This window comes from Perca flavescens, chromosome 16 (genome assembly GCF_004354835.1).
Source record: "Perca flavescens isolate YP-PL-M2 chromosome 16, PFLA_1.0, whole genome shotgun sequence".
NCBI classification, from domain to species: domain Eukaryota; kingdom Metazoa; phylum Chordata; class Actinopteri; order Perciformes; family Percidae; genus Perca; species Perca flavescens.
Window position 1 is genome coordinate 17,322,806 of NC_041346.1, and position 27,784 is coordinate 17,350,589.

Sequence of the window (27,784 nt, forward strand, 5' to 3'; positions counted from 1 at the left end):
ATGTATATTTTTCCATTTACTTGGGAGACGACATGATTTAAAATTATGATAAGCCGTTTACCGTTTTTCAGAATGTATCTCTGCTGGTTTTGGTCAGACGAGTTCCTCAGTCCTCTGATCGTGTCACTCTTTCACCATTATTAAAGTTGCGTCAGTCATGGTCTCGCTTTCTAGCACTTTTTGTTGTTGTCCCATTCAGATCAAATACCGACACTGACATCATGCACTGTAACTCTGTAAGTCTGTTTGTTGATGCTGCTGTTTCTCAAAGATGTCATTCATGGGCAGCTACAGTATTATCAGAGTAGGAGGTTATCATGAGCACTCATAATCCTGGATCTTTATATATTGGAATGTTGAACCTTTTTATTTTGGTAAACAAGAGAAAATGATTTATTAGATTCAATAAAATGCAGTACTACAAACCAGAAAGTAAAACCCTGCTCTTCATTTCGTAATGGGCTTGATTTTGTTTGCAGCTAACTTAGTGGTTGGGATACAGTTCATTTTCACTTGTAAATAATAATACAAATCTGATAACAGCAATATTCTAATATTAACATATAATGTGTTATATTTATTCAAAATGCTGAAACAAATCCAATAAACCAAATGCACACACAACTCAGTATTTAAAATGAATTTAATATCTCAAAAGGCTGATTTAACTTTTCCTAGCGGCTTTACATGTACATTATGTACAGATTGAACATTTACAATTATGTACTAAAATATTTAATGGAGACATGGTGGTTTAATAAAAAAAATACAAATAAAATGTAAACCCATCCACTAAACCGTATTAAGTGCTATTCAAAAGTTGCACAGACTTTATCTTTAAAAAAGTTTAGTTTTCAAGAAAATTGCAAACCTATCAAATCGTTAAACTGTCGAGTCTGACATTTTTCCAATAGCAAAATTACAATTTTTTTATAACTTGAAATATGATGAATAAATGTGAATAGAGCAATAGTTATTAAAATGCTACTGACTGATGCAATAGGTTGCAAAGTATTTTATCTTCAGACAATTAACTCAAAAAAATTTAACTTTAACATGATTTTTAAGAAAACAACCAGTGTTAATGAATGTCTATTTCAGTAGAATCTCTAAGAAAAACTTTTACATTTGCACACATCATCCAGGAAAGCAGCAGCTTGCAGCATCTTCAAATAAACAACATATACATATGGCCTTGGCGTATGATCCATACTGTTTACATCCAAACAGTGTGTATTTGGTCTTATACTACTGGTTTCTGTGGTCAGAAGCTGATGTCTGGGGATTGACATGGATTTACTGATACTGGCTTTATATATCTTTTAAATAAAGATATATTTATATCTTCCTTTGGAAAGAGAATACTATGCTGCTCACTGCAAATGTAATTATATAATATATTATTCCTCGACTTTTTTTTTTTTTAAATCATATGGATCATGACAGGAGTGAACGGATGGTTATATTGTTTCACAGTTACTAAATCTATTGACTGTGGCGTAAACATGTCTTTGCTGCATGCAGAGCTAAAACGCTTCCTTTCACAAAGAACCAATAATACTAAAGAGTGGTGTTGACTGGCAGAGACGTCTGTATGCAGCTATGTCTTAATATAACCCAGTTATCTAGAAGCTGTTCTCTAGAATTAGCAGAACATTTTAGTGTTGAAAAAATATGCTTTATACACTGTACACTGTATAGTGTATGTGCGAATACATTCATGTATTCTACTTTACTGTATCGGTGCAAATGGTATCATTGTACGGGAAAGAAAAAAATGGGGCACTGACACATCTGATAAAATATAAAAACACCCACACAAACACAAGCTACCATCCTACAGTTTGGCAACAAATCATTAGACCTTTGCCTCTCAACAATAAAGAGCTTAACAGTAATACCGATTGATTATCAATTCCAATGGTAATGATACTGTACTGTGGTGCAATCAATACTGCACATAAATGTATGAAACACTTTCTGATACAAAAATATTACTCTAATGCAATAAACTTTGCATTGGAACAAAAATGTATCTATAAACACTAAAAGATAGTCATGATACAATACATAATCAATATAAAGAAATAAATAACCTTTAAAACGGGTGCAAACAACAACAGAACATTTTTGCAATATTGCCTTCACAGGACAGGATTTCCATTTTTACATTCTGGCTTAGCAGCACAGCTACCCTTTACATCAGTTTTACAGAGACAGACACATCTGTCCTGGTGTCTGTTTAGTAGTCTGCAGATTTTAACGAAACACAGCGACGCGGTCATCTGCTGCCTCCATGTGGAAAGTAGTTTTACCACTTGTAAATGTCACACAGTCTTCCGTGTTCCTAACTGATCTTTTGCAGCAGTTTCTCTTCTATCAGTCCAAACTGCACGCTGACGGACATTTCTGCAATGAACTGGTCACATCCTTCCTTGGTCACCTGTTTGCAGTATCGCAGGTCGATATGACATATGCTTCCACAGCGCTTGAAATAGGTCAGCGACTGGTCTGTGACCCTGTTACAGACTGCAGGGAGAAATGGGGTCAGGAGAATAAAGAACAAATTATGCGTAACGGGTCACCTGTACTGACATGAGCTATGACACACATGGATTAATCAACCCTTTAGGATACTCTGGCACATGAAAGCCAAAGGCCTCATTATTGTGAGCAGTGTTTTAGGATAAATGTGGAGACAGAAATCCAAAATGCATTTGCCTTTCAGCTGTTTCTATAATAGCCCTTTGATTCACATTTAATGGTATTCCAGAGAGACAGCAAGTATGAGAACTGATTCTTTTTAGCATCAGTGCACTTTGCAATAAATGGCATGAAATTCTATAAACATTGATTTCACAATTTGTATATAATTTCATGCCTCTGAACAAAAAGTAGCACCACAAACTACAACCTCTCTAAAAACAGTTTCAACAAAAATTGAACATTAAAACCGTCACAAAGTTCAGATTTGTTGGGATTGTTGTATTGGAGTGCAATACTGAGGTGTGCCAAAAAATAACTGGACCACTTAAACCCAAATAAAAATGTAGGTGTTTAGATGTATTTCTTACAGTACCTTTCAGACAAACTTTAGTTTCAGCAGGAGCTTCAAAAAAAAAAATTAGTTGGCCACTTTTTTACCATTTGACAATGACATGACAAAAAAGGTGACTCAATGTTCACTGTGCTGCGTTGCACATCTGTCACAAGTTCAGGTCTCTTCAGGTTGATTTTTGACCTGTGATGGCTGAAAAACCAGTCACTGTCTGGAAGGTAGGAAATCACTTTGAAAACTAAGCATGTACTTTGGAGAATGCTCTACGGTAGCGTATTATGTTATTTCCTTTAACTAAAGACAAATGCTTTATTTACATCTATGGAATTGATGTATAAATTCATTGGAAGTATAAATCCACTGTGGACAGACATGACAATTCAAAACATCTAATAAGGTTCAGAATTTAGCCATAAGGGGGAGCAAGTCTAATGCAGGCAGACTTACAGCCAACAAAGACAGGCTCCTACCTGACAGGTTGATGTCAGTGAGCGAGTCTCTGGTGGTCGTCCCTGCAGCAGTCAGGATGTTGACAGACTGGTCTGTGACGTGGTTGCAGTAGCTGAGGTCCAGCTTGGACAGCGAGGGCATGTAACGTATGATGAGGCGCAGAGACGTGTCCGTGATGTCCAAGCCTGCCAGGCGCAGGTCCTCCACATTCCGCAGTTTACTTCTGTTGTCCAACTGACCTACAAAGTTTCGTTTATTTTTTTTAAAGAAGGAAGAAAATAAATAGTAAATATTTCTGACCATATGAATTAGCCTAACAAGTATTATCTGTGTATCCAAAGCCTGATACAGCTTCTTCCTTTGTGCCAAACACAATTAACTGGTAACATGTTCCTTAATTATTATAAACATGGGCACTGCAGTTTATTTTGAGTTAATCGCATATACACCGTATCACTAGAGGACCAATAAATCTAGGGCTGCACAATATATCGTTTTTTATGTTTGTTTTTTAATCGTCATCGTGATTTCAACTGGCGCGGTAAACACAATGCAAAAGGCTGCAAAAAATCGTGAAAGACACTTGTGTTACTTGAAAGAAAATGTCAGTAGAAAACTGCACTTCAAAATGTAACTTCTTTTTTTAGAGGTGCCTTTTATATTCAATTCAATGTTTCATTTGTTCAATAAAAGAATGTTGGAAATGATTTCCTTTCATTTGTTTTAAATTCAAAAAGTAATTTGTTTTATTTTAACAAAATACTGAAAGTAGCAGAAATGCAACTGTACACTTTTATATCGCATATTTTCCTCCTATCGTGCAGCCCTATATTAATCCACGGCTGAAAATAGTCCCAAATAAATGCACTATTCACTCCTGTTTGAGTATTTGTTTTTTGCTAATAAGTACAGTGCACAGCTGTTTTATAAAATTATTTGTCCCTTTTTTTTTTGTAAATGAAACAATATTTGTGACCCATTTCAAATATGTAAAGTTATGCGTTCAATATTCACTCCTCTCATTAATTTCCTATTACTCCATGGATTTGCTCACTCATTCAGCCACTAAAGCCTCAGACTGTTTAGACAGTGTGTAAATGGCAGTTTGGTACCTGGCCTGTTATCTGTAGGAGGCGACAGGAGGTCCCTCATCTGGGCATCTTTCAGTCCCTCAACCCACTGAACATCCAGAGTTCGCAGAAGAGGACAGCTGGAGGTGCAAAGAGCAGAGACTGCCACCCAGGAGCATCCTGACAACAGCAGGACACGCAGACCTGCAGGGACAGCAAGGACATACAGAACCTCATGTCAGACGCTTTATACTTTAAGCTACAACACACTGATCTTCTGTGAATGTTATCAAATTTGTTTCATGTGGCCAAAAGCAGCTGGCAAGCTAAATATACTGCAGTCTCACATTTAATCTGTTGAGGAAATGTGCCCTATTTTCAATTTTTCTGTCTCCAGAGTTTTAGTTAATCTGAGGTCACAAAATATACCAACACAGACTCAGTGAGGAGTATTCTTATATAATTAGCTGAGCGATGCAGTAAAGACATTTAGAAGTAACAAAGAAAAAGCATCCTTAGTGAACCATCTAAATTCAGGAGCCTCTGGGGATACAATTATCCATATGGCTCCTCCATATGGGAATTCTAACTTATTAAAACTGCACATGCTACATAAACACGTTATTTTTGTAATCAATACCTGAAATACTAATTACTTCCCATGGTGTAAAGGTGTTGCAGTCTTCATCGAGGCGAATATGTGTAATATATGCTGTCATAAAAATACTGAAAAGAAACGCGGTTGCCTGACTGTGCAAAACTCTGTATGTAAGAGTGAGAATTGTGAACTGAATCCTGTATGCAACACGGAGCCAGTGAAGGGACATTAGAACAGGGGTAATGTGAGACGTATAGCGGCAGCATTCTAGATTGACTGAAGACGATCAAAAGCAGACATACTAAGTGAGGACAACAATGTGTTGCAATAGTCAACGCGAAAAGAGATAAATGCATGTATAAGCATCTCAAGTTCAGAAATTGAAATTACAGATCTCAGTTTACTAATATTTGTTTGTGTCAAGGTGGGTGACTGTATTCCCATATCTCAACAACTAACAGGTCAAGTAAAACACCATTTTTTCTTTTATGGAATTTTACTTTAACAAAACCCTGAGTTGATTCCACTTAATTTGTCATAACAGTTCATCCTTTTCAACCAAACTCATATAATTATGTAGTGAGATTAACTACATGGTAAAATGCCATCAGACCCTACACATCTATAATGTATCACTGGTTGTTGTAACCCATCTGCTTTGTGTGATATTCAACACACACCAAACACACAACATGAGCACTCTCATCTCCCTCCAAAAATGTCCCTCATCTCATTTATTCACTCCCTCATCTTCAACCGCTTATCCGGGGTTGGGTCTAAGGGGCAGCAGCAGCTCCAGCAGGGGACCCCATACTTCCCTTTCCCGAGTCACATTAACCAGCTCTGACTGGGGGATCCAGAGGCGTTCCTAGGCCAGGGTGGAGATATAATCCCTCCACCTAGTCCTGGGTCTTCCCCGAGGCCTCCTCCCAGCTGGAGGTGCCTGGAACACCTCCCTTGGGAGGTGCCCAGGGGGCATCCTCACCAGATACCCGAACCCCCTCAGCTGGGTCCTCTCAACGCAAAAGGAGTAGCGGCTGTACTCCGGGTTCCTCACGGATAACTGAGCTTCTCACCCTATCTCTAAAATAAAAGTCAGCCACCCTCCTGAGAATTTCGGCCGCTTGTACCCGGGATCTAGTTCTTTTGGTCATGACCATAGCTGAGGGTAGGAACGAAAATTGACGGGCAGATCAAGAGCTTATCTCATTTATTGCCTTTTCATAAAAACACAAACACAGTGCAGCGTTTTTACTGGTTCATTGTATTTACCTGGCAGTCTGTTGATGAGCCAGCTGAGTTGTTTCTTGGATATGTTGGTCCAGCTGAGGTCCAGAGCAACCGGCTGTCTCCGGATGATACCACTTAGCATGAGAGGTGTGATGGACTTACAGCGGTTCAGATTGATCTGCTTCCAAAGCCTCTTGTCGCAGCACCTGGTGAGACACACAGATATTTTACAGACGGCCACTGTATAATGAAACGTGGAAGACATGTTTTCAACTGCACAGTACATCTTGTACTCACCATCTGTTCCAGGTCCTGCAGACACGCATACAGACACAAAGATCTCTGTGAGCCAAGTGACTGAATACTGTCATCCACATCTCTCTTCGCATCACGTGTGCTTCACCGTCGTTCAGCGGGAGTCTGTCAGGCGGGGGGCTGATGGGAGGGGGCCGGATCACATGGCGCTCCATTTGGATACATTTTGGCGGTGACCGGCAGGGGAGTGGGCGGGGGCATACTGATGTGATCTGTGCGCTTCTGTTCCAGCTGAGTGGCGAGTAACCCCGTGGCGTCTCGCTTACCTCCCGCCCCCTATGTCGTAGCCAGTCGCCCAGGTCGCTGCTGCCGTTATTAAGAGGCCATTTGGGCTTTTGGTCGTCTACTTTGTTCTCAGGCTCAGGTTTTACAGGCCTGTGGTTTTGATTTGCCAGGCTGTCCTCAGCTTTCAGTGGCCGTCTGTTTTGATTGGCCAAACCTTCCTCTATTTTAAGGGCCCTGCGGCTCTGGTTAGTGGTTGAGTCCTCGGTTTTTAGTGGTTTACGATTCTGATTGGTCACGGAGTCCTCATTCTTCAGTGGTCGACGATTGTGATTGGCTGCATCTTCCTCCGTCTTCACTGAGCTGTGATTTTGGTTGGACAGACAGTCTTCTGTCTTGGGAATCTCCTGGTTAAACTCTTTGCTCAGCTCTTTGTTGGGGAGGCGTCGACGCTGATGGCGAGCCTTTAGCGGAGCTGAGCTCCTCTCCTGAGCTTCTCCTGATTCACTGCTTGGTCCAGCTCTGGGAGAGTTGGACGATTGTTCACTCTCTCTGGCTGCGGATGTTCTTTGCAGTGGACTTATTAGGACCTTGGCTTTGTCCTCTGCGCTGCCATCTCTCTCTTTTTTCAATGTCCCCTCTTCCTCTCCCTCCTCATCTTCCTCTTGGTCCTCGTCATCATACTCAAGTTTCCCCTTTAAATGAATCCTCTCCAAGGACAATCCATCTTCTTCATGATCCTCTTGACTATCTTCTTCATCACCGTGAGCATTCTCTGTCTTGATTTGCCGCAACAGCTTCGGAGTCAAAGGATTATCCGGTTTGGAAAGCTTCTTCTAAGAAAGAATAGAAGACACATCATTATTTTTCAGTTGTCAGTTCATCAGTGGGAGGATATTCTTTTTTTTTTAACCTTTCGCTTGATTGTTTGTTATTGTGTTTAACCAATTCTCAAAGATGGAAGATAGTATGTGAATTTTGTGTACGCAAAAAATGCCTGGATGTTTACTAAATTAGCAAGAGTTTCTGATAATGCGCTTACTGGACATACTCAACTGCCCAAAATGCATTGCAGCTCTTCAGACTGTCCAATGGCAGACAGTTTAAATAATTAACCGCTGGATGAAATAATTACGAATGATGGCGAGTGAAAACAAAAAATGCAGGAGCCCACATATATAATGTACTGTAGAAAACATTTTAAACTTAAGTATTTAGTAATTTCAATTCGCCTTAAAATAATAATGGAAAATATTAAATTGAGAGAAAGAGGTAATGCTGATTTACATTTGTAATAAACTATTTTCATTAAGTATGTAGTACGCAGTACATTAGTATGCGATTCCGAACACAACAATGTACATTTGAACGTTGATGATACGTTACCACTCAGAATATACGTATATGAGATTAATGCAATTTATGACTCCACTTTATTCAGTATAACTGATAAGATTACAACAGATAAGATTCTTACCTTCTTTTTCACAATGACAGGTTCATCATTGGTGTCAAAAAGTTTTCTCTTTTTCCTTAGTGGGTTGTCCTCGAGCCTCGGTCGGGGCGTACCATCCAAAGACAGCAAGGGGGGACGTTTCTTTGGAGGCTCTTCTTCTTTCCTCTTAGGGATTTCTTCCCGTTCTGCCTTTCTCTTCACAGCAGATGTGGTAGTCAAAGCAGTAACAGTTGCTGTAGCCACCATCGGTGGGTCAAGCTCCTCTTTTGAATCCCGGTTAAATCGTGGTTCTTTCAGTAGAGAGCCAGGGAGGTTTGATGCATACTTGAATCCTGGCCCCCTTTTTTGCTTTGAGGCCAAAAGGTTAGAAAAACAGAGAGCACAATTTTATTTCTCTGGTTCTGAGTTTCTGAGACAGAGTCAACTGTTTAATAATTTCATGATTTAGATACATACAGAATTAGATCCATACAGATACTTACTTTCCCTGTTTTCCCTGCATGGTTGCACTTTGGGCACTCCCAGCAGTTTGGCAATTCATCATTGACTACTCCATTTGAATCTTTTACCTGAACAAAAGAAGCACATTAATGAACGCAAAATCTGATTACTGTAACCCAAACAAGTATTGGACGGATGTTGTGGTTTGTGTTGACCATCAATAAACTGTAAACTCCCTGCAACTAAACTTTTTCTTTTTGTTAAGACATTTAAGTGTGCATTTGACTGCATTATTTACCTCAGCATTAACATGTATATCAGCACCAGAACTACCTCCACCTGCTCTGTCTAGCTGTCTGACAACATTCAATATGACTAATTTACCTTAAGACAGTTAGGATGAACAATCTCATTGCAGATGGAGCACTCCATGAGCATAAGGTTAAACTTCTCCTCTTCATCCTCCACTGTGTCCTCTTTCCCTGCCTCTCCACAGACGAGACACACTGCTGTGTGGGGCAGGACAGGCTGGAGACAAAAACAGAGGCTTGAAGATAAGGCTGCTCTATCAAATTAATATCCTCTTTGGGAACAATTCCTCTCGGCCACAATGGTGATTGACAAACTAGTTAACCCACACTTGTGATTGACAAACTAGTTAACCCACACTTCCTCCCAATTCAATGCTGCAGTCTGTGGATTACACAGTATATTGAGCCAGTTTATAAGGTAGAGTAGGATATATTTGGTTGTTACTTTTTTCTTGATTTGTTTTATCACGGTTGCTCATTCAAAAATCAATAAAAGCCTTTCTTAGTCTGCCACAACTATTTATATTGAACATTTGATTTGCATTTCATTATATTCACTGAATTAAATGTCCTGAACTTAATAACTTGCAACTTGTTTGCAAATTAAGCTAGTTTGATTACAACCAACAAATGGGCTAATGTCGCACACCAGACCGTGATGAACTGAGGCACATACTTAGCTCTGAGTACTGCTCCAAAGCAGTATCATGGGGTGAGTAAACATCAAGTGTGGGTTAAGCATATTGGCATATCTTAAAAGTGGGACACAGTTACTAAAGAGCTTAAGACCGCAAGTGTGGGATATTGGGAGAGTGAGATAAGTCTCTCTCACTGTCTTGTTTATCGTGGTCAATCATTCAAACTGATACTTTCTCAGTGGCTGTGTACAGTATGTTGCAGAAACAATCAAACCCTGTCCAAACATATCTCTGTCCATGGTACTGAAACATTCAAAACTTGTCTATGGGTACATCCAAGTTCTTTAAATTGCATCCACATTTCTTTGACTTGCTTTCCCTCCTTGCGTCTTACCCCCCTCCCGTCCCACCGAGGAAGCATGTATCCTCGGTCATAGCTCCTCAGAGATCCCTCTTCAATAGAATGTGGATTGGGCTGCATTTTTCCGTCCGAGCCCGGCCCGCGTCCGACAGAGGAGTAACCGAACCCGACCCAAGCCCGACAGGCATTAAGAAATTTGTGTCCGAGCCCGACACAGTTAAAATCTTTTATTCTCATACTAATGACACATGTACGTCTGTTTGTGTGGAAAGCCCTCTTTTATTAAAAGGAACACGCCGACTTATTGGGAATTTAGCTTATTCACCGTAACCCCCAGAGTTAGACAAGTCAATACATACCCTTCTCATCTCCGTGCGTGCTGTAACGCTGCCTGACGGTTTAAGCATTAGCTTAGCCCAGCACAGATCCTGCAGGTAACTGGTTCCAACTAGCCTACTGCTCCAAATTGTGACAAAAGTGACAAAATAACGCCAACATGTTTCTATTTACATGTTGTGATTTTAGAAGTCTGGCGTGTTAAAAAACAACGTAACATGAGACACAGCCATCTTCTAACAGTAAACAAACCGGGAACTATATTCTCAGACATGCTTGCTGCGAGCATATCACTCCGCCCAAGTACTATATTCTTCCGCCTGAGAATATAGTTCCTAGTTTGTTTACAGTTAGAAGACGGCTGTGTCTCATGTTACGTTGTTTTTTGTACACGCTCTGACTCTATAAATCACAACATGTAAATAGGAACATGTTGGCGTTATTTTGTCACTTATTCGGAGCAGTATGATTGCTGGAACCATTCACCTGCATGTTCTGTGCTGGCCTCATGCCGCTGGAGCCGTCAGACAGCATTACAGCACGCACGGAGATGAGAAGGGTATGTATCGACTTGTCTAACTCTGGGGGTTACGGTGAATAAGCTAAATTCCCAATAAGTCGGCGTGTTCCTTTAAGCAACTGTAGGAAGGCATTCGGAAATGTCAACAGATGAGCGCATCAGTGCACACGGGGCAACAAGCACACGTTGACACACTGGCTACCCACATAATAAGCTGTTTTAAATTTAATTCGTTCAATGCCTTATCGCGCTGATGTGACCGAACCCGACTAAACCCGAACATCATTTCTAAATATCTGTCCGAAGGGTTAGGGTTAGGGTATCCATCCTCTACTCCTCAATTTTCTGGGCAGAAATAAAAGCAGTGAGATGGCCTTCAAGAAGGCAGACCAGAACGACTTCCAGTTCAAGCAAAGAGAGACTTGGGATACACCCTATCTCTCTATGGCCTTCTGTGACTACTGCTAAAATAAATGTTACTTCTGCTGCTGCCACTACACACATTATTAGTAATACATGTGTCACTACCATAGCAACCACCGCAACACCCTAGTAATCGACCTTTACTGCCCTAGAGACCATGTTGAACACCCTCACAACCACATGGACACGCCCCAAATCAAGTATTCAAAATTAAATGAAAGGAAAGCTAAGAAAAGGATTAGTTCGAGATTTTGAGAAATAAATTAAGACGATTAATACCACTCTCATGTCTAAATGCTAAATATGAAGCTAGAGCCAGCAAGCAGTTATCAAGCAGGGGGAAACAGCTACCCTGGCCCTGTCCAAAGGCAAAAAAAATTCACCTACAAGCATCGCTGAAGCTCACTGACTGAAAAACCAAAATGTAAAAAAAACAAGTTGTAGTTACGTACTGGATCCATTTTTTGGTGGTTGCCTGTCAACCTCCTGGTGACAACAAGAGTTTAGATTAAACAAACAAGATATGATTAAAAAGAGTTGTTAATCAGTGAGCTTTTGCGGTGCTAGTAGGTTTTAGCTTATCAGAGCACCAGGCTAGCTGTTTCCCCTTGTTTTCAGTCTTTATGCTAATCACCTGCTGGCTGTAGCTCTAGCACATAGACATGAAAATTGTTTTGATCTTCTAATCTAACTCTCTGCACACAAAAAAACAAATAAGCACATTTCCCAAAATGTCAAACTATTCCTTTAACATCATGTGTATATCAAAATGAAAATTCCCTGAGAACATTATGAACAAAGAACTTACTGCAATGCACTGCCTCATGATGCAGGACTGTTTCATCCGGCCTGGCCCACCAAACTTCTTCATGTCTTTACAGAAGTGGCACTCTCCACACTCCGTCCGCAGGCATGCCTCACACTTCCGACAGCGCGTCCTTCTCCTCCTGGCACCAGATGTTCCCCGACTAGCTGACAGCTTGACTGCTGATGCAGGAGAAGCTGCCATCTTAGGTTTCGGCCGGTTGGGAGGCCGGGGCTAAAAGGATAAAGAGGATACAGGGTCAAGTACCTAAAATGATTAGGCAACAGATATTTCACAAACAGGCATTTAAAAGGATGAATTAGTTTGTTGATAAAGGATAAGTATTTAGCAATATCATGATGCTACATAGAAAGTATGCTACTTAAATATATAGCAAAATAGAAGTGCATTCACATTAATACTGTGAAGCAAATTTGTAGTATGTACTGTGTAAAAGGAAGAAAGAAGACAAAGAAGATGCTTTAGAATCATTTTCTCACTAGATACTAAATGGTCAACACATTTAATTTTATCATTAGTTTACTAATTTGACAATTCAGTGAATTTTTACCAAAATTTCAGATTTAAGAAAAGAGGGAGGCATTAAGCTCTGAAGAGCACCTCAATCTAATGTTCTAAACTACATTTCATTCATAAATTGTGCTATGGCTCAATAATAAGGACACATAATCATGTGATGTAATAAGAAAAAAAATTGTAATCGTATTAAATTCAACAGGGTCAGTGTTATTGTGGATGTAGGAGGTACTACCGAATACTTTCTTTGCTCTTTGTAACTCTTAGTCAATAGATCCACATAGAGATGCATCCACATAGTGTATGTATATCTCCACAAACACAAATCTGATCATGCTTTGTATGAACACACATTTCTTCATGGCTGTTAAAGCACAGCATCCAGGAGAAAACAAACATATCAAGAATGTCTCTGGAGGCATCTTCCAAATTTAGCACTTCACTTGCTTGCATGTTTCGACTTCAAAGAGAAACTGCACTTATGGCTACATTTCACACATGGATCACTAGGAGTCATTATTCTGCGTTAGGCGGCACATATTTCTGATTTATAACAGTACACATTAAATGTGCTCTATTTAATAGAACTGGCTAATGGAAATGAGAGCCTTTGATCTCCATCATTGTTGTTCTAGTGTTATATATTCTGCTCCTTCTCAGGCTCACAGCCCCAACCACAACAATGTCTTCTTAATATGAAAACCACAAGTGAAAATACTGCCAAGCGTGCCACGTGAGAAAATATGTGGCAATGTGTGAGATGAAATAAACAAGAAGTAGTGCAAAAGACTGCAGCTCTTGGAAATGAAGATCCGATTTCTTTAGTTACATCGGCAGTGCAGATTCTCCTAGTGTCAGCATAGCAACAGCCACGTCCCATTCCCTAACAGAACAGTCTATGACACACAGACGTGTAACCAATAAGAACTGTAATGAGACTCTAACAGAAAAAGAAAGCAGGCTCAATCTTAGGCATATTACAATAATTTATTCTAACAATAGCCATGAAATAGACTGACACAGGCAGTCAGATATGTGGTTACCAGACAGGATTAGAGTGATATATTGGGGGGGGGGAGGGCTTGTGCAGTCTGCACTGGACTGTTTTGGGGGTATTCATGGGGATTACAGACAGGAGGTCTGCTCTAGAAGAACACTGGAATGAGAACAAATATCCCAGAAAAAGACATATCTGTCATTTGCCAGTCCCTACAAACACAAGACAACAGGTCAGAGTTATGATTAATCTGCCAATGTCAGATGACATTAAATAACAGGCAGCTAGACACTGTAGTGTGTACTGTCTGATTACACCTGTAACTAAAACTGCAGGTTTAAGAGGCAAATGAAAAGATACTTCAGAAAGCTGTCCATATTGTCCCCTAAATCCCCTCTAAACCCTAACCCTGCTAAGTGAGTGATCTCTAAAACAGATATGCCTCTGATGCTCAGAATTAAAATGACAGGAGGGTTTGACAAAAACACTGCCAGAGAAATAAACTACTCTCTGTATCAGGGGCAAGTGTTTTTAGTCTTTAGTTTATCATAAGTAGATGTAGTATACACACCTGCTTACAGCACATACATGTGTCCTCAGTACGAGGAGAGTAATTTCTCTAAAGCTCCTTTAGCTGAGCAACATTATGAGAAGCAGATTTTAATGTTAATTGACACAGCCTTGGAGCCTCTTAAGCTACTGTGGAGAACAGTGGAAATCAATTAATGTGGATATACTTAACATCACCTCGAACAAACGTTGAAGACAGCGCATACTGAGCAAAGATTGCAGAAACATCAGGACATGTTTTGTTTTTTTCAAAAGCAGAAGATATTCAAAATCAGATACACACAATTCTGTGGTGTCTAAAAGTCAAACGCTGTCCCATTTATATGATGTTTTTTCATATTATTGTGAGCAAAATCCGTGATTTCTCTTTTCTTTACCTCTAGGAATATAATTTGGAAACAATTAACTTGGCAAAAAATTGGGTTCCCAAGTTCTCGGAGGGATTACGTTCCTGTTAAGCTTTAGAGATGGCACATGTTTAAAAGCTGTATTTTAAAAACAAACAAACACAAAAAACGTATGATTGCTATAGTACACAGTATGTAGTGTTAAGCTCAGATTTTACATGTGACAAAAGGAAAGTGGAACAAGTGTTACACCAACTCTATAAACCTCTGGAGTGTATAGTTACTCAGAAGCTGAGGAATGTTGACTAAACAACAGCAACAGTGTCAATCAGTAAAACACTTTTAAAACTCCTTACAGAGTATGCAGAGCATGTTTTGGAGATATAGAAAATATACTGTACAAGTACATATTAACTAACTAGTTGTTCAGACTGGTGGTGTGACTTGACTTGCACATACTTTAACATATACTGCACATTAGCCCTGAGCATATTTCTTTGATGTTCAAATAGCTGTGACACCAAGAACAGGTGCATTTACACTGGAACAAACAGAACTTAAAAATGGCCTCAATCATCTGCAGTTTAATGTTTTATTTAAATCCGAAAGCAGCCACAGAATTAATGTACAGTAAGGAGGTGTAATTCAGAGTTTAGTAGAAGAAACATTCAAATTAACAAAACACATTTCTTGCTGTGTAAGCAAGTCTCCTCTTAGATCTCCAAACCATCAAATATTCCTTTCCTAATGACTGCTTTCTCATTGACAGATCACCTTTTTTTGGAGTTAACACATATTCTGACATGCGTATCTGGTGCTTTTACAATCAAACCATGAAAGATTAATCTCCTGCATCTACATGAATTTCCATTCCTCTGCTTCTCTGCTTTATAACAACCAATAGCAGCCCTGAGGCTCTGAGCTATATAAACACAGCATTCTCCTATTGCTGGTTTCACCTGACAAAAACACACAAGCATGCACACAGAAACACACGCACACACACACACACACACAAACACAAACAAACAAACAGCAAACCTATCAAAAACAAAACAACAAAGGGCAAAAATGAAAGACCAAACACAGAGGGTAGACTGAATCAGTGCATTTCTCTCCAGGTAGCTCCATTTCCTCGCTGCCCTGTGATGCTGCAAACTGCTCCGTCTGGCACAAGCATTCCTCTGGTGGCCTCACTACGCCTGCCTGCTGGGGTTTGGTGTGCTAACCTGCTCAGATTCTGAGTCGTAGTCCTCATCATCAGCGCTCAGCGACATGGCCATGGCTGGTTTTCACACACCGTCCAGCTCACAGCAAACTGACATGGCTGCAGTCTCCTCCTCCTTCTACTCCTGCTACTGCCGTCTGGCCTACAGCCCTCCCTCCTACACTAAAGCTCCACAATACCACAAGCAGATGTAGGAAACACAGACAAGCCTGCCTCATTAATATGGATCTTCTCCCTGAAAAACAGGAGGGGTGTTGGGAAGCGCAGGGCCAATGGGAGGCTGCTGTGCATCAGAATATTTACTGGGGGGTGTCTGCTTCTGTCCAATGAGGAGAGGAAATGCAGAGAAGGTGTTGTCATATTCATGATGAGTATCACAGGGAGAGGAGAGCAGGCGCCGCACAACCAATAGAGCCAGATGGCATCTCATTACAAAAGGCAAACACAAAGAGGCCCCACCACCAGCAGCTGGCCTTTGAACGAACGGGTGGGGGTGATCCAGAGGGTCCATGAAACCAATAGAAATCACCTCCATACATTCAGATACAACACATTCTATCCGCCTCCTGTTGAGGCTTCTCCGTCTGTTACACACTCCATGCATCCTTTGGACGATGAATTATTAATACAAAATTAAAAAAGCATGTACAATATATAAAATAGCAACAGTTAACTTAATAGAGTCGCACTGAATTTACTAATTCAAATTTACTTTTTTGGCTAACATACCTGAGTCCTAGTCCTAGAATATCACTTTGGTCTAAGGAGGTATTTTATACATTTTATGCATTCTGATGCTCAAAAGGCACATGCATAAGTAGTACTTAAGTAATGAGCATCTGCAAACATGTAAGCAGTGAATAATAATACTGTTCTTAACCTAATTTAATTAAAATTCAGTGTTGATATTGAAAACCAGACCCTTCTTTGACAATAAGTCAAATATATTAAATGCAATATCATATTTTCAGTTGATTTTTAACTGTATGACATTAAAGCATTGATATTGAATAGGCTGTGGTTGTATTATCACTCACTTAGTCATTGTATCTCCTTTAAAACATAAACTGCACTCCTGCCATCGTCTAAATATGCATCCATTAAAAGTAAAGACGATGTAGACAGTGCATAAACAATTACACAAAATAATTAATAAATATTACTGCACCACAAAGTCAAGTGACAGGTGCATGGGCTCAAACCTCTGCCCATCACTTGTGCTCACTTTAATTAAGATGATTTTTGATGAATGATGATTAAGTGATCAACACAAAATCAAGTGTATATAAAGTGTGTATCAGTTTTATCTGAAAGCCCCAAATAAAGATGAAGAACAATATTTGGTGCAAAAGCAATAAAAAAAGTCTCACAGTGGACATATGCTTACCTTTATAGTTTTCTTGGGCCAGTACACCACAGGAACTCCAGTGATTGCTAATTTGGGGTCGTCATCGGCGTGTTCTTTGAAGACAACCTAGACAGCCACAGGGACATAAAGTAAGAGAGACCTCTGTTGTGTCTATTAAATGGTATATATTATGAAAAGGACTGTGTTACTGTGTCATCTTTTTGTTTCTTACCTTTATGTCCTCCAGCAGGGCTTGTGGGTTCTCTATTCCCACTGGAACACATTTCTTATTTTCAGGGAGCGACTCCAGCTTCTCAACCAGTGTCCTAAGTCCGCTCAGTTCAAATTCGGTCAAATGCGTCCATCTAGTTGGAGACTCCGAGGCTGGGGAGTCAGAGGGGGTTTGGGGGAACTCTAGAGAGGTGGAGCCGGGATTACAACTATCCTCAGAGTCAACACATAAAACAGCTTTGAGATGCTGGCCCCTCCGGTTGTCAGGAGAGCCGGGGCCATCCTGGGCAGCTCTCTCTGGTTTTTCACCCGAGCCATCTCTGACTTGAGTCTCACATGAGTCCTCATTCATGTCCTGGCTCCTTGAGTCAGAGGAAAGGCTCTCTGTGTTTGCCTTTGTGTCATAGTCTGACGGGACAAAATGAAAGAAAAATACTTATCAAATATCAAATGACTGATCGTATCTGTTCACATTGTATTTCTATTTCATCTTGTGTCTGTCATTGAGTATGTATTGAATAAGTAGCTGCATTACTTAATTGTGCTCACCCATTTGTACAGGCTCTTTGTGGATCTCCTGAGAAAGGTAAGAGCGTTTGGTGAGGCAGTGCAGGTATCTCTCCAGAACATACCAGCATATCTCATAGTAGAAAGGGAAACGGAACTTGGAATGAACCTGAAAACAGGGACAAAGCTCATCAGTGTAACCTTGAAAAACACCTCCTATGTACATGCACTCAGGTTATCTTGTTATTGTTGGCTTTACCTGATTTCTTAAATGTCGTGTAATCTTACTTAACCAGAGTTCTGTCTGTGTCTTTACACATGTGCATGAGCATGACAGAGACTTCAGACAGAACACGTATCACTGACAGCAACAGCAGTGTAAAAAGGGATTATTACCTCACACACACACTTCTTCAGGAACAAACTGCAATTTTAACAGGCATGTTTTATGGAATGTTAAAATAATAATTTGAAATAATACAGATTTTGAACATGCCATGGAGATGTTAAATGTACTACACGAACAAACCTGTATAGTGAGCCAGAAATACTACTTGAAAGTAGTATTTCATTTTTGTAGTAATTTGTTTTTAAATATGGCCTAAGAGTTTTGTAATTTGGACTTTCATGTACCACAAAGTACACCACACAGATTTCTTAAAATATGATTTTCTTTCTAAGAAAAATAAATCCAGGATCTAAACATGAAGTAATATTGCTTACTCAGTATGAAGGTGGTATTAAAATGTTATTTTCTTCCCATTTTACAAATATATTTACAATTATTATACACATTCACATTAAAAACTATACTAATATATAATGCAGTATTTACTTGATGTATAATCATTAACATTCAGTGTCCCTTTATGCCCCTCTCCCTTCTCAAGCCACCAACATCTTACAACACAAAGAAGTACTGTTTTTGGGTTGCTAAATATCTTCCTGACTTTCACATTTATATTTGTTAACATTTTGTCACTCCCAAATATTTTGTTATTTTACTCTTTTCCCTTATTTCTCTTTGAAATGCAGCATATTCCTCCTTCATCACATCTCTCAATCTCCTGCCTCCTTCAGGTGAACTCACACTCCCTTGGCTCTCTTAAGAGATTGATTTATCCCAGGTAGAGTTTACCGTATTGCTGTACAGGCCACAGTTCAGCCGTACAATGAAAACTCCTACCTTAGTCCTGTTCTCTATCTCATGGATGGTAAGCTGCATAGGAATGTTGAAGCTGTGCAAAATATTGCCTCCAAACACCAGTGTGTCCTCTGGAGTGTAGACAGCATGAATCCACCCTTAATTTAAAAAAATACAAAACATATGTAAAGAGATAAGGAACATATAGAGGATTCATGCAAATTCACATTGCTGAATATACTGTATAATAGTCAGGTAAAGCTTGGGATTACTGTTCATTGAAGTGGCAGCTAATCTTTTCCTGCTGGCTACTTTAAAACAACCATGCCAACACACCAGATGGGATGAAGAAGGTGTATCCTTGCTTAAGCTCCACTCTCTGGCATCCATCAGCTCGGTCACCCAGGAAGATATCACTCTGCTTGCCTGACAGGACCCAGTCCTCATAAAGGGCAAGGTTATGTGGGGTTGGAGGCACAAGCCAAAACACCTGAGGAGAAGCAGAGATTTTTTATTTTAAAAGGATATACTGTATAGCTGTGGCCAGGTTAGGTGAATAATCAACTCTGAGACTGTTCGCAACACTATATGTTACCAGACATACATTTTCTTAATTTCTCCACTTAAAGGTCCCATGTTGTAAAAAGTGAGAAGTCTGATTTTATTATAAAGCAGATCGAGGTGCTATACAAGTACTGTAAAAGTGTCAGAACGCTCAGTCCATGCAGAAATGCCCACAGCCTGTAATCAGAAATGGAAAGAAGCAACAGTGCCGTTACAGTCATTCCCCAGCTGCAATGACGGTGCAGAGATGCCGAGGGGAAAGGCGAGGAAAACACGGAAATGCAGACCAATCAGAGCAGCCTGGGCTTTTTCGGAAAGGGGGCTTAAAGAGACAGGCACTTAAAAAGATGTGATTCTTGCAGAGGGTGAACAGGGTATATTCAGACAGTATGAGAAAATATATTTTTTTTTAACTTAAAGTAAGTAAACCCAAAATACAAGTATGAAACTGAGAATGAGCATAATATTTCCCCTTTAATATTTACTGAAAGGACAACTAATAAATGAAAATTAGTTGCACAAAATATCAGATATGTTACTATGAGACTAGAATGAACTTACTTTCTGTCCCTTGAATACGTGATACCAAACAGAAGTTCCCCCGAAATCTATGTGGAAATCTGTGTAGCAGCCCTTCACACTCATCAAACAATACCTATAGCAGAGAAGGAGATAACAAAATCATTTTTAAAAATCACAATGTAAAACATGTACAGTGTGAGGATGTACAAGTATAGCATAACAGTCTGACATCCATGAAAAGACCTAAAAAAAAAAAAAAGGAAAAACACAGCTCAACCAATTAGAAGGCAGCGGTAATCTCAGTCGTGTTTTGCTGAAAACAGCTACCAATAGAAAACCCCACTAGAAATCACTCACAAGAGCACTACAGCATAGAAAATTGTTCACAATGGGACATCTCTCCTTTGGAAATTAATTGAGGAATGATTAGCACTCCAAGATATAAATGATTCAGTAATTTAGCTAGATGGAAACAGCTCTCTTTATCTGAAAAAAATCTAATATCTATTGTTCAGAGAAAAAAAAAACATTACCAAAGAAATCTATACAGTATTTAATACTATTATGTCTCCCACAGAGAGATGATGTGATCGTTCTTAGAAACAAATGGCTGTGGCAAACATTAAAAAATCAACCAGCAAATGCCAACATCAGTATGCCAGAGAGTTCTGCTCCTTCAACACCACTTGGCTTGCAATTGTGACTAAAGCGAGGGCAACAAATTGCCTAAAGTCAGATAGTTTTGCAATAATTTTGAATAATGAAACAAAAACAGATAATAATTTAGGGATGGGCAATATATCAACATCATATTGATATATGAGGCTAGATATCTTCTTAAATTTTGGATATTGTAATATCCTGATATGACACGTGTTGTCTTTTCCTGGTTTTAAAGGCTACATTACAGTAAAGTGATGTCATTTTCTGAACACACCAAACTCTTCTAGCTGCTTACCCACATAGTTATTATAACAACATAACTGATGATTATTTATCAAAAATCTCATTGTGTGCATATTTTGTGAAAGCACCAATTGTCAACCCTACAATATCGACACAACATTGATATAGAGGTATTTGGTCAAAAATATCGGGATATTTGATTCTCTCCATATCGCCCAGCTCTAGCTGTAACACCCAATTATTTTAATTTGCAATGAATCTAATGTTTTTTTTTATCATGATTAATTGGTAAATGAAAATGCCTGTCACATTTTTGAAACAGCAGACACTAATAACATACTGGTTTCAGCATCATGTCTGCACCGACTACAAGCATCACTGTGGAAGCATAACAATAGCTGAACTAACAACTAGTGGTGACACTGAAAAGAAAACTGTAAGTATCGGTATTGGCTGAAATAATAATGGAAATTATTTGTTACTGGATATCTGTAAAATCTTATTGAATTAAAAATAATAAAAATCAATGAACAGAAAATCAGCAGAGGGGTAGAAAGTAGGTTTAGTAGGGTCTCTGTGTGATGGGAGGAAATATGAGGTTAAAAGGAAAAGTACAATTGGTTTTGACTCGTAGCTATGTACAGCACAAATAAAAGATTTGGTTTAAGCTATGTACAAATGCTGACAGCTGACTGGCTTAAAAGTCGGTGCAGTCAGACTACAGCGGTTATAAAACCATCCTCCACTGTGGAAAATTCTGCTGCCTAGCAACAATCAAGAGCACTTACAGCACTCTACAGTGATAGAGCGATACATGAGACATTCAGATGGGAGGAGAAATGATATTTACTGCCAAGGAAGCACTTATTTCCTCCAAGTATTTTCTTTATCTGGCTCTATACATTCTCTCTTTTTTTTACGCAGTCTGACATACAGCTCAGGAGAAATCTTTGTGAAAACAGAAACACAATCCAGTCAAGTCATACCTTTGCACTTTAGGGTACTTCATGTCTGAGATTACATTGGTGGCTTCTGTTTGGCTATGTTTCAGATCAGGAGGCCACATGTTGTCCACCCAGTCCACTTGATCCACCTGGGAGAGTGACCAAAACTGCACTTTTAACAATCAATTACAGTGTTATTAGTCATACATTCTTTGAATATGTACCAGATTTGTGACATTCATAAAACTTTTATGACATCATACAGAGAGTGTCATGTTATATTTACCACAGTGGGCCGCTTGATGAGGTTCTCCAGCTTAGTGTGACTGAACTCTAAGCTGATAACATTAAAGAGTTTGTCCCGCTCTTCCTCTGGTGTCTCATAATAACGGACAAACTGAGCCATGCTCATTTCTGAGCCTTTCTGAGTGCTCACATCCATAACATCCACAGACCGACGACTGCCTGCAAGCCACAACCAGGACACAACTTGACTTTAAGCTTTGAGCACTTTTACTGTCGTTATCATGCAATACCATATGTCTGTAAGTTTGTCTAAGAACAATCTAGCATGCTATTGTGATATGTATACAGAGACAATGTGTATTGTTGGCATTTGACAGATTTCATCATGAACAAGTAGCTCTAATGCATGTCATTCACCATCTTCCCCACTAGATGGAGCAACTACGCCCCAATCCATTTCAGTTTCAGGTTTACTTATCATATTTTAATGTATAAAAAAATTGCAATTGGGATATTTCTGATCACATTCTTGTTGCATAATAATAATAATAATAATAATAATAATAAACAAAAAAAGTGCATGATCATAAATGGAAACATATTTAGAATACACAATATGAGAAAGTAGAGATGGACATGCAAATATACTATAATCATCCATCACACAACAATGTTATATGACAGGCAAATAGACAAATAAACACATAGGTGTGTGTTCACTAATTAAATAATACCCCAAAAAAGAGAGAACAATGAACAAAAAACAATAATACCATTTAAATAATAAGATATAATACGTATGTAATTTGAATATACTGTGACTATGACTATAAAACAGCTTTTTTAAATTTATAAACATGATTCCCCTATCCACAACTGGGCATTTTAGCAGATAGCACAAGTTTTGGAGCTCACTATCCCAACAACACTACAGAATCAATCATAATTGTGGTATGGTTTGAATATGTTTCTTTGTAACATTTCCCTTCCACATACAGTACTGTGGAAGTAAACATGTACATGGATGTGAGAATATACAATACTTTAAGAAACTTCAGATCACTGCAGATCTTCTGAAAAGCTAAAACTCACTGACCTGCCTTTTAGAGGAGTTTTTTTCTTCTTTAACAACATTAATTGCTACATTAGTAAACATGTAGGCATACATTTTAGAGTGTGTGTGTGTGTGTGTGTGTGTGTGTGTGTGTGTGTGTGTGTGTGTCATCCTACTTACCAACTAAGCCTTTAATTTCACTGATTGTAAATTCTGGATCAGGCATTCTATGAAAGAGAGGGATTGATGTCACTCAGTTAATAATATATGAATAATAAATCACATGTGTTGGTTAAAAACACAAATATACAACAAATATAAAGTGGGTTCAATCAATGTCAAAGATTATTCTTAATAACCATCTGTAAACTGGTGAACTCACAAAAATGTCTTCTCACCTGATCCCTAGTCCATCTTTCTCTTTAAAAATGAGTGGTGTCCTGAGAGCCTCCCTTTGCACATATTCATAAGAGAAGTCTGCAAGACAGTGAGTGTGTTATGGACAAAGGCATTTATAGGAAAATACATTTATTGTGGTAAAGACATGCATCTTACCAATCAATCTTATTGCAAACTATTTAATAACAAACATAAAAGTGGTAAATCAAAAGAAAACATGATATGCTTTGTGTAATGTGTTACTTTACCTTTACCCTCCATGCAGTGAACAAATGTGGAGCTGTAACTGTCACTAACAAGCTTTTCCTCCACACTGAAACCTCTGATGTTTACAATTTCTTCAACATCGGACAAATCCTCGTTTTCGTCGTACATCCTCCGGCAGATGGAGCGCTGCCATTGAAAACGAAATGATTTACATGACATAACCATAGACTGTTAATACAGTCAATGGACAGAACTGAAACACGCGTGGAAAGCAAACTCTTTCTGTTATGACGGCCATCTCTGTCTCCATTAACAGCCAGTAAACATTTATTTTATTCCTAACTTAAAACTGGAGTAAAGAGTCATATTTGGTTTCTGATAACGTTACTATAGCAGCATATTTTTTTCCTAAACGTGACGTCAAGCACGATAACCATTAAATGACACTTGTCCTGGGAAAAGACAGCAGTTGGTATGTTAACGTTACTCCACAATGATACATATCAAATGTTTGCAAGATTTCACTCATCCAGCTAGATGTTGGTTTATCTTGAACGTACGTCCGCTGAACTGTTACAAATATACAATAAGTTATAACGTTAGCACCTAATGCGAGAGAGCTATCGTTTCTGCTCATGCATTTCTAACTTGGAAAAGCTTAAGTGACTTGACAAAAATGCCAACGTTTACCGTTGCAAACGTTAGCTTTAGCTAACTAATTAGCTCGCTGCCAATCTCGCTTCATAAGCTAACATCAACACGGCAGATGATACACACCAGCCTGCGTCCAGAATCAGCACACGTTTCCACGGCCTGAGCCATCGTCTCTTATCAATGTTTTCCAGTCACTCTGTTTCGGAAATGCATCTTCATGCGTAGTGAAGTTAAAGAAACAGTTAGCACGCTTTTCAGGTTCAAAACAAGGGAACCATGTTTTTGTGTATTACGTCACCGCCAGGAACCAAAACATTGTTGGACAACGTCACGGCATGTTAGTTCGCTGCTTTTAAACTGGTTTTACAAAGACGCAACCACATCAGACAAATCACTGTTTGTTTGTTGTCTAAAGCAAAAAGCATTACGTTTAAACCATTATTAACGAATAGTTCAGCCTAGCTACCACGTTAAAGAAAAACAAGCGATAAAATAGCCTATTTATAAAAAAATAAATAAAATCTCTTTATCTAATTTCATTCATTCTAATCGTAATACTGTTTCTGTACGCTAGACGTGACGTGTGTCACGTGGACTGGTGTAATGGTTCATTTAACCGTTCAAGTTGACATTAACATGTTTTTACCATTACTACACACTGGACGTGGTGATTACATCCGTATTCACTAGGGCTGATCATGGGGCTGATTCGTAATCTCATAACAGAGAAATGAATGCAACCCACAGTTGAGTGGCGGATGTTCGCCTCAGAGCGCGCAGGCTTATGGGTAATGTTAGGTGCAGGCAGTACACGCTGAAGACTGGTGGTGGAAAAATAGCTTCCGCAGTTGGCGTCGGCGAGGTTAAATGTTTTGTAAGTGTACACTGTTGGCATGTTGAACGCTTGTTTCTGTCGTGTTCCGCAAGAGTAACAAGGTAACCACGTAAGCGATGCTCGCCCAATCCTTTGATAACAGGAGCAACATGAGTCTGAACGAGCATTCACTGCAAGCACTGTCCTGGAGGAAGCTGTACCTGAGTCGAGCTAAACTGAAGGCTTCTAGTCGGACATCAGCTCTGCTTTCTGGATTTGCTATGGTAACATTCTATTTAAACCACCCTCTTACTCTTTTGTAGAATAATCAGTCATTTTACACAGTATTGCAAACGTGCTTTCCGTTCTCTTTCTTTTCAGGTGGCTATGGTAGAAGTGCAGCTGGACAACAGCTATCCTTACCCACCTGCTCTACTCATTGCCTTCAGTGCCTGCACCACTGTGCTTGTGGCTGTCCATCTGTTCGCTCTGATGGTCAGCACCTGCATTTTGCCCAATATAGAGGCTGTCAGCAATGTCCACAACCTTAACTCTGTGAAGGAGTCTCCACACGAGCGAATGCATCACCACATTGAACTGGCATGGGCTTTTTCTACAGTTATTGGTACCTTACTCTTCCTAGCCGAGGTGGTTCTACTCTGCTGGGTCAAATTTTTGCCAGTTAAGCCCAATAAGTCCAGTAATAATACAGTTTCAGCTGGTGTGGCTGCTGCTATTACCTCCACCTCTATTATGGTTCCTTTTGGTTTAGTCTTCATAGTGTTTGCTGTGCATTTCTACCGTTCCTTGGTTAGCCACAAGACTGACAGACAGTTTCAGGAGCTGGAGGAACTCTCTAATCTCACCAGGCTACAAAACGAGCTGGACAACAGAGGGGAGTCTTCCATCTTGCAGTCTCCAAGCTCACATTTCCCATAGTGAAGTATGGTGGAACTCTTGACTGCAAGTCAGAAGCCACATTATTGGCTTCTAATTTTTTACAGGAATGAGGATGTCTCACCTCTTTATTGTGACAATTACTTTTGTGAAAAGAGTTGTATTTTTTAGAAAACATGTTTGTTCAACTGTGAACTCAAATCTGCCGTAATGCATGTGACTTGAAATTGGAAAGTCTTAAGTTTTAACTATAATAGTTGTTTGATTTAACCTATAGACTCATATCTCATATACACAATGGCAGAGGCTTCTGAACAACTTGGAACCCTGTCTGTTGCCTGCTGCATTTATTTACCTGTTTGTCAGTGAACACTGCATTTGTTAATATATAGTACCTTGTTGTGTTTTGTAAACCACAAGTATTTAATTCTCTTCCTTGTTCACTGTGTACATGATTTCTTGTTTTGTTCACCAATTGTTTTTGTAATGCTTATAGACTGACTCAACAGCTGCTAAAACAACCGTGTTATTAGTGTAGTATATTTGCTGATATCTGTAGCACAGGCTGTGGTGTTAAAATAAATGTTTTTTTATCAAATGCCATTCAAAGTTTAAGAATTTCACAAATAATTTGAATGTACTTTTAGAGAACATAATATCTCTAATGTTATCCATGTAATGTATTTGCAATTATTGACACAGGCTAAGCAAGTCACACCATTTTGCAAATGCAACATTTTAAATTGACATATACAGTACATATCAGTTTTCACCTATCATCACTCTTATGCCGGATAACCAACAGCCATATCTGATGGTGAATTGTCATTTATCCTCATGAGATTTTTAAAGAAATCCCACTCACATTTCAACATCTGTGGACTACTTGTCTAAATTAGATACTAGTGTTCCTCTGTGCTTCATTTTGTTGAGCCTAAGCACTCTACTTGTCTCACATATCCTGCATTAGCATGTTGCTTTTATCATTTACTCAGAGTACCCATGGAGTGCTTTTCAATGAAGCTGATTATTCACATTTATTTTAACCAGGGTTTTATTCTCAACAATTTAGAGAAACTGATCAATCTTTAAGTTTATGAGTTAAAAGTCTGTATTGGAAGAGATAGAAGTTCCAAAGTGAAAGTTAAGGTAGTGGGATGTTGATGGGATGGTGGTGTTATCTTGTCACGTGCGCTTGTGGTTGCAATTATTCCCTCATAATTAGAGGTTGGGGTTGGTTGGTGATGAGAGGAGATCCTTTCATCTCGGGGTATGAGTATTGTCAGAGTCCAGCGTATAAAAAAAAAATACAGTAATGCTAATATTTGATCAGTCCTTATAAAGAGAAAATTGTGCCCTGTGCCCTGCTACGTCCTGCTATGCCCTGCTATGTCATGAATTACTACAACTACTATTTCTAGTCACTGTTCCATT

General features: G+C 39.2%; 2 protein-coding genes across 7 annotated transcripts; one reads left to right on the plus strand and one right to left on the minus strand.

The window, feature by feature from the left end:
• Positions 1-625: 625 nt before the first annotated feature.
• kdm2bb (lysine (K)-specific demethylase 2Bb) lies at positions 626-25,215 on the minus strand. 5 transcript variants are annotated; one of them, XM_028601180.1, is made up of 21 exons: positions 24,763-25,215; positions 24,027-24,171; positions 23,778-23,856; positions 23,560-23,606; positions 22,366-22,544; positions 22,122-22,228; positions 20,269-20,362; positions 19,480-19,633; positions 19,186-19,301; positions 18,042-18,168; positions 17,494-17,900; positions 17,301-17,387; positions 12,238-12,468; positions 9,225-9,368; positions 8,882-8,968; positions 8,421-8,747; positions 6,704-7,779; positions 6,449-6,612; positions 4,621-4,782; positions 3,529-3,747; positions 626-2,529 (listed from the first exon to the last, which is right to left on the minus strand). In XM_028601180.1, the coding sequence occupies exons 1-21, from the start codon at positions 24,805-24,807 to the stop codon at positions 2,348-2,350; spliced, it is 4,179 nt and encodes a 1,392-aa protein (XP_028456981.1). In that variant the 5' UTR covers positions 24,808-25,215; the 3' UTR covers positions 626-2,347. The 5 variants fall into 5 exon arrangements, with proteins under 5 accessions (XP_028456981.1, XP_028456980.1, XP_028456979.1 ...); XM_028601179.1 differs by having other exon boundaries at positions 6,704-7,776; positions 8,421-8,756; XM_028601178.1 differs by having other exon boundaries at positions 8,421-8,756.
• Positions 24,411-26,971, plus strand: orai1b (ORAI calcium release-activated calcium modulator 1b). Of its 2 annotated transcripts, none has more exons than XM_028601183.1 (3): positions 24,411-24,457; positions 25,617-25,737; positions 25,835-26,971. In XM_028601183.1, the coding sequence occupies exons 1-3, from the start codon at positions 24,426-24,428 to the stop codon at positions 26,390-26,392; spliced, it is 711 nt and encodes a 236-aa protein (XP_028456984.1). In that variant the 5' UTR covers positions 24,411-24,425; the 3' UTR covers positions 26,393-26,971. The 2 variants fall into 2 exon arrangements, with proteins under 2 accessions (XP_028456984.1, XP_028456985.1); XM_028601184.1 differs by lacking the exon at positions 24,411-24,457 and adding an exon at positions 25,211-25,513.
• Positions 26,972-27,784: the final 813 nt, after the last annotated feature.

Coding starts and splice junctions, on each gene's coding strand:
- kdm2bb (XM_028601178.1), bottom strand. CDS start 24,807: ATGGCTCAGGCCGTGGAAACGTGTGCTGATTCTGGACGCAGGCTG. Junction 20,363..22,121: donor AAGTACCCTAAAGTGCAAAG/GTATGACTTGAC, acceptor TCTCTGCTATAG/GTATTGTTTGATGAGTGTGA. Junction 17,388..17,493: donor CCCTGCTGGAGGACATAAAG/GTAAGAAACAAA, acceptor GTGGCTGTCTAG/GTTGTCTTCAAAGAACACGC.
- orai1b (XM_028601183.1), top strand. CDS start 24,426: ATGACACTTGTCCTGGGAAAAGACAGCAGTTG. Junction 24,458..25,616: donor CTGGGAAAAGACAGCAGTTG/GTATGTTAACGT, acceptor CTTTGATAACAG/GAGCAACATGAGTCTGAACG. Junction 25,738..25,834: donor TGCTTTCTGGATTTGCTATG/GTAACATTCTAT, acceptor CTTTCTTTTCAG/GTGGCTATGGTAGAAGTGCA.